At 61.0% G+C, this 7,031-nt stretch overlaps 1 protein-coding gene across 1 annotated transcript; it reads right to left on the bottom strand.

Annotated features, from left to right (window-relative positions):
* Window positions 1–296: 296 nt before the first annotated feature.
* On the bottom strand, window positions 297–5,412 carry PDX1 (pancreatic and duodenal homeobox 1). Its single transcript, XM_024126010.1, has 2 exons — window positions 4,818–5,412; window positions 297–1,327 (listed from the first exon to the last, which is right to left on the bottom strand). Exons 1-2 carry the CDS (start codon window positions 5,239–5,241, stop codon window positions 882–884), a joined length of 870 nt encoding a protein of 289 aa, XP_023981778.1. The 5' UTR covers window positions 5,242–5,412; the 3' UTR covers window positions 297–881.
* Between the last annotated feature and the right edge of the window lie 1,619 nt (window positions 5,413–7,031).

The raw sequence follows: 7,031 nt of genomic DNA, 5'->3' as shown, positions 1-7,031 counted from the left end.
CAAGGTGGGTCAGGCCACCCCGATGGTCTCCACACAGTGTTCCCTGCCCTGAGATCAGGAAGCAGATCCCCATCTGGAATAGAAAGCTCCAAATATCTTCAGTGTAGTGGTTGCTCAGGGGCCATCTTTCTTCCCCCAAACCTTGGCTCCAGGCCCATCTCCCCTTGCCGTCTCTGGGAGTTTGGGCACGAAGGGGTGTACAGCGATGCTGGCCCTGCACCCCAGCCCTGCCACCGCCCAGCCACGCTTGCAAGACGGTCTTTTCTTCAGAGGAAAGAGGTGGAGGCTGAAGGATGTGCACTGGTGAAGGATGTGGTTCTGCTAAAAGGATTAAAAAAGAAGAAGAGGAGGAGGAGGAATTCTTCTCTTCCATGGGCGTTGATTTCACTAGGTCTTTGAAACTTCAGATGTTTCCTTTCTGTTATTTCTAAACGTTAAGACAGAGGCTGGAGTAAAAATGGCTCTGTTCCCCGGGCAGGTTGAGGCGCTGCATCCAGTTTGCCTGCTGTGTTGGGGACGGTCCCAGTTCGTATAGTTTCTGTTGTCTTTTGAAGAGCCGGCTTCTCTAAAGAGGTCCACGGCTCTGGAGTGATGGCGCCTGCACGGCAGCACAGGCGTTGCCAATCCAACAGTATCACCCAAAGAGGCCTCGGATATAAAACGTCTCTTCTCCTTCCAGAAGGTGGGCCAGCGTCTCCCCGCCGCGCCCCAGTTGGCACTGGGCGCCTCAGAGCCCGGGCTGTCCCCTCCAGTCTGGGGTGGGCCGCTCAGCTCCTGCCCCAGCGAACGGCCTGGACCGGTGGTCACACCCGGGGTCCTGGGTCCGCCCCTCCCTCCTTTGCGAGTGGTTGGTGCCACCCGCCAGGGAGGAGCCCCGTCTCTCACCGAGATTCTTGCGGTCGCAGAGGCGCCACACTGGAAGGCTGAGGCGACGCGCTAAGGCCAGGCGGCAGGCGGCCCTCGCGGGCGGCGGCGGGGACCGCGGGCGGCACGGCCCCCCCGGGGGGCGGCGGGGGCGGCAGCGCCAGCAGCTCCTCGCCCGAGGTCACCGCGCAGTCCTGCTCGGGCTCCGCGGCCCTACCGCCCGCGGCCACGGTCCCGCCGCTGCGCTTCTTGTCCTCCTCCTTTTTCCACTTCATCCGGCGGTTTTGGAACCAGATCTTGATGTGTCTCTCGGTCAAGTTCAGCATGACGGCCAGCTCCACCCGGCGCGGCCTGGAGATGTATTTGTTGAACAGGAACTCCTTCTCCAGCTCCAGCAGCTGCGCGCGAGTGTAAGCGGTGCGCGTCCGCTTGTTCTCCTCCGGCTCCGCTGCGTAGGCACCGCCTGCGGGCGACACAGCACGTGAGTGGGGCCCCTGATCCCTGGCTTCTCCTGCCTGTCCCACCCGTGCGGCCCAACCCTTCTGCCCCAACCCCGGGAGCCCTGGCCCCTTCCCAGCCGCTCCGGCCACCGAGCTCAGGCCCTCCATCCGAGAGCCCAGTCTGGGGCAAGCAGCCCTTCCCTAGTAAGGGTTGCCTTTTCTTGGAGGTCAAAGCTGCATGGGTTCCCTCCGTGGCTCTATCAACGAGTGGTTCTAGAATGTGTTCACTTAACCGCTGTTGGGGTTGGTGCCGATTAAAGCGCACATAATAGATATCTAAACCGACTGGATTCTACCAAGGCAAAAAAATGTCCTTAACACAGTACTTAAAAAAAAAACTTTCTGACGATGACCCACAGTAACAAATACATTTCACATCGTCACCCAGTTCACACACTGACATATATAACTGCCACACACAAAAGTTTAGCGCCTTAAACCAAACTTCGTCACCTGTGACGCTATCTAATTTCTCCTATTGTTTCCTGTTTCATTAAAAACAAGGTTTCAACCCAGTAAATGGATGTCACGACCGACCAATGGGTGCAACCTTCAGTTTGAAAAACCTTGAGCTAAGAAAAATCCCGAGGTTAGGACATATATTGTCATATCTGACCGTATATTATCTCTCTGTCAAGTTATGCTGTTGCAGTCAGCCCCAACTCAAGAGCTCTATAATTGTCATTCTAACCTCGGCTGGGCACCTGCCCTGGATGAGAAGGGAAACCATTCTGAGCCCTAGAGAAGGTCTACCCCAGCCTCTGTGTCCTGGGCCCCAGATGCTGGCCAAGGCAGGAGGGGAGGCTAGGGAGGGGAGACTCGGGGCCGGATCCCGCGCTGGGGAGCTGAGAGCCCGCCAGGGTAGAGGAGCCCCGAGCCCGGGTGGTGAGGAAGCGGCAGCCAGGCCCGGCCTGGTAGATGAGCACCGGTCACCGGGTGTCTGTGGCTGTGCGCCTCAGGCCCTGACCTTCTCCTTTCTGGCTGACATGCCGACTGCGCCCAGGCTGTGGGCTCTGGGGCGGTAAGTTCCGGCGAAACACCACGAAGAGGCCTAAATCGGCGTGTACGTAGGGCAGAGGTATGTGACATTTCTCCTGCGACTGTTGGCTAGAGTTGAAAAGCTAGCGTGTGTGTTTCTGGAATGCAACCCGCCAGGGGTTTCCGCCCAGGCCAAAAGGAGGTGCCCAGAAGCCAAGGCAGAGGCTCCGGTCCGAGTCAGCAGAGTCCTGCTTGCTGGGGGCGACTCTTGGAGTCTGAACACTTCCAAGCCTTCCTTGGCTTGGGAGAGAAACGAGGGAGCCTTAAAAGAACATCTAAAAAGGTCCTTTGAAGTTCGTAAATTCAACCCACAGCCTCGCGGGGCTTTGGCCCTTTTTCAGCAGCCTCCCCAAAGCGCTCTGAGAGGCTGCGGAAGGCCCACCAGCCCAGGGGTCCTGTGCCTAGGACGAGTGCGGGGGCGAAGGCGTAGGGTGGAGGCTGTTGGTGGTTTGGGGAAGACGTCAGGGCCCCCAGTCTGCACTGTTCTCCAAGGCGCAGGGGGAGGCGTTTAGGGGCAAGCCCGCCAGCAAGGCGGCCGCCGTTCATTTCTTAGGGCGAGGGTTTTGGAAGTAACTGTTGTTACTAGTATGCATATCCGATCTACGTATAAAGGCCCTTTGGTCACTTCTTTCTCTCCAGGGATGTGAAACCCCAGTAGGAGCGGGCAGGCGGGCTCCCGGACCCTTGGAGTTTGGTTCCTTCCAGAGTTTCCGGGGAGGACGGCCCTGGCCGCAGCAGCATCCTGCGGGCAGCTGCCCGGAGGGCGCCTCCCGCCCCCCACCCCCCGGCGGGCTGAGCCTGCAGTGGGTCAGAGGGCGCAGGCAAAGGCCCCCCCCGCCCGCGACCCTCCAGCCCGAGGAAGTCACCCTTCCCGAGCTACCCCAGGCCCCGGCAAGGCTGCCGATTTTCCTTCGGGTTTTCCTTTCCGGCTCCTTCGGTCCGCCCGAGCCCAAGCTCCACCGGAGCAGGTGTAACACCCGCGGGAGGTGGGAAGTTAGCCCACCGCAGAAAGGCTTTTTCAGATCCTGCCTCGCATCCTTCCTGGGGAGGCCGCGAGGAGGGCCAGGGATTCGAGAAATGCGCGCCCCCAGCCCCCAGCGCGCCGTGGGAAGGGGGCCCGGGCGGGAGGCAGCTCCTGGCAGGAGACTGCGGCCTGGGAGGCCCGCGCCCACGGCCCGGGGACGCCGTCCTCCCGCCTCCCAAGGATCCCGCACTGGCCAAGGCTCCGAGGCCTTTGGCCGCGGCCGCGCGGGCTGAGTGAGGCTCGTGCGGGTTTTCGCCGGCGGTGGGGAAGATCGCGGCCCAGTTTGGGCCCTGTCCTGCCTCAGGACCTGCCCGGTCCCCACACAGCCTTCGCGAGAAAGTGGGGAGAGGCGAGACCCGGGGACGAGCCCGGATCCCCCCAAGCCAGGGGCAGGCTAGCCAGACGGGGGCCGAGGATTCCCGGGGCGGGGGGCGCGGGCACCTCCAGCCTCTTTCCCCTGACTCCCGACGGTTAGTTGGAAGGAAAAGAAAAGTCCACTATTTGCAGTGCAGGTGTGACTAGAAGTGGCTTCGGCACGGAAGCGATAAGATTGTGTGGCGGCGGCGCAGGCCGGGCCAGAACTCGCCGCCGGCTCTGCGCCGGGAAGACCTTCCGTTACAGGCCTGCGCCCGGGCCCCCTGTCTCGCCTGTGCCAGAGGGCATCTCCTTCCTCGAGCTGACGGGCAGGGACGCAGTGCGGGGAGAGCCCGTCAAACACTTTCGTTGGTTCAAAAGTGAATGAGCATCGCAGACGCCTCTCCCAGCTGCTCGGCTTCCAGGGTGAGCGACCAGTCCTCGGCCCTGCGGTGACCTGACCCCCAGCCCCGGCCGCTGGACACCTTTGCACGCTTGGGTACGGCTTTCCTTCCCTGCTTTTCTGCACCTACTTCGTGCGCTTGAGACGGCCTGGCTTTCTTTACCGGAGCCGTCCGCGGGCGTTGGGGGCGGTGCTCAAGGCGAGAAGGGGCCCGGGGCTCCTAAGGCGCGCTCCGGCCGGGCCGGGAGCATCCCGGAGCCCTGCTCGGCTCCCTCGACGCGCACTCCCGGGAGTCCTGGGCGGGCGGACCCCCCAGCTGGGGGGGGATTGGAAAGTCCGAAGCGTTGAGCTCGGCCAGGCCTAGGCTCGCAGGGAGCGCGCGGGCTGCCGGAGTTCAGCGCACAGGGAAGGAAGGACTTTAAGCTGCCAGGAAGAGAGCTGAGTGGGAAGGACGCTCCAAGTTGGACCAGAAAAGCGCTTCTTTGCAAAATGGCCTTGTTAGCTCCCTGTATGCTCCCTAGGTTATCCTTAGGGGCTGGGACGCAAACCGGGAGAGAGCCCTGCGAAGCGCTTGGAGGCAGGGGCAGCCGGGCGGAGAGCGGGTGAGGACAGAGCGGGCGGGGGCCAGGCTTACCTGCCCACTGGCCTTTCCACGCGTGAGCCTTGGTAGACTTCATCCACGGGAAAGGCAGCTGGACGCGGCAGGGCTCCTCCAGGGCGCCCGGCTCAGCTCCCTCCGGGAAGGGCCCGGCCGGCGGGCGGGGGAGCGCGAGCTGAGCCGGGAGGTGGTGGTGGAGGTGCGCCACCGCGGGGTCGTCGGCGAGCGGGGGCACCTCGTACGGGGAGATGTCCGGGGGGCTGCCCTGCTCCAGCGCGCCCAGGGAGCCGGGGAATGGAGGCGGCGGCGGCGGCGGCGGCGGCGGCAGCGGCGGGGGCTGGCGGCCCATGTACAGGCACGCAGGGGGACTGGCGCTGAAGTCTGGCGCCGGGCCCCGCTGGAACGCGCAAGGGTCCTTGTACAGCTGCGTGGCCGCGTAGTACTGCTCCTCGCCATTCATGGCTGCCGCCCGGCCTTGGGGACCAGGAGCAGGGGGCTGGAGCCAGGGACTTGGAGCTGCGCGGCGCTCCCACTCCCGGAGGTACCCCTGCAGCTTTGACAGCTCGGCACCGCTCGGAGAGGTGACCCGGTGCCGGCGGGACGGGCGGGCGGCCGCCGCGCCATAGGCTCCGCTGTGCCCCACGTGGCTCAGCCTGAGGCCATTATTGGCCTGGCTGGCTACCTTAAGAAGCCGGGCCCAGGTACCCACGAGCGCCTGAACCTTTCAGTTTTCTCTCTCAGCCGAGTTTACTACACCTGTATGTGCAGTTGGCAGTACTCGCCAAAGTGGGGCACGAATGAAATTATTAGACCTTCTGTTCATTTATAGAAACATATTTTCCTCATACGTTAAACAGCCTATTTTCCTTGTACGTTTGATAATGTACGTATTGGTTCATTGGTATAATTTATAAATATACATCTGTTGCGGTTGTACACAGACTTTTAAAAAATTGTTAGGGAACACGGTCAGAAAAATTTGCGGACCCCAGCTCTACAGGTCGGAAGCAGTTGGTTCTGTTTTATTTATGAAACTTGTACACAACCACGAGTGATTTCAGTGAACTGACACATAAAGATCCAGGATTCGCAGTATGTTTTTGCCTATGGCTGTGCTCCGGGGATTTCTGGAGTGTAAACTATAACTTCAGAAGCATTCACAGTGGCTTCTAAATTTTTTAAAAGGGAAAAAGGCATTATTAATTTTTGATTTTGGGAAATTGGGGCTCATTTGGCCAGCTCAGAATGCAGGTTCCTACAGTGGCAAGGGGGAAAAGAAGTAGCGTCCCCTCTTGTGTCTGGGAGGCGGGGGCAGGGGGTTGGCACCCGGTTTCCAGATCCTTGATGGCTCCCCACGGATCCCGAGACCTGGCCGGAGTCCGTCAGCTGCAGAACGTCGATTCCCGCGTCCGACTGAAACAAGGCAGGCCTGGGAGAGGAGCGTTCAGAAAAGAAAGAAAAGCGCAGCGTTTTTATGACAATGTCAGTGTTTGGCTCCCACCGATTCGGTAACTTCTGGGCCCTCTGGGGTCCTCACTGACCAGAGACGCTTTTTCGGATCCAGTGGTGCAGACGGACTGTCTCCGGGTCGCGTTGGCACATAACCTCGGACCCAGGCAGGATCAACGCCGCCGACCGGTTCGCCTTAGGCGTCCTGCCGAAGTGACCACAGTCCTCGGACCGCCACGAGGGTTTTAGAAAAACTGGACACCGTTGCAGAAAAGCCTGGGTAAGAGGGAGCGTGAACCACAAGGAACCAGCAGGAGGAAATCACTGCACTGACTTTCCTAAACTGCAAACTACATCCAGTCCTTTACGAGGTAGATTTAGTGTTTCCTCCTGGTGGAAATACACGAATGCGTACGGATTGAGTGCGCTACCCTGAAATACGCCTCGTTTTCATTAAAAAGCAAAAGCTAGTTGGGAATCTGGACTTCTCTGCAGATTCCTTCTCTTGTGAGATGCTGGTGCCCTGTCAACACCTGTGTTGGGATGGGCGCTGGGCACCCAGTGGTCCGCGCGACGGTGGCGACGCGCGCAGCTCCGGGGATCGTCGGAGCGCCGGCTCTCGGCAAAGGGCAGGCTGAGAGCGGCCGGGCAGCGGGGGCAGTTCCGGCGATTTCTTCAGGGAAAAGGGCCACCTGCAGTCCGAGGGGGCCAGGGAGCGAAAGGCCGTGGGACCCGCGCACCTAATCTCTCCGCGCCCGCGTCAATGAGTCCATTGTTCGAGGCGTCCGCGGAGGACCCGCT

Source organism: Physeter macrocephalus, chromosome 13 (assembly GCF_002837175.3).
Source record: "Physeter macrocephalus isolate SW-GA chromosome 13, ASM283717v5, whole genome shotgun sequence".
Lineage (NCBI taxonomy): Eukaryota > Metazoa > Chordata > Mammalia > Artiodactyla > Physeteridae > Physeter > Physeter macrocephalus.
This window is presented reverse-complemented; position numbering and strand designations above follow the sequence as displayed.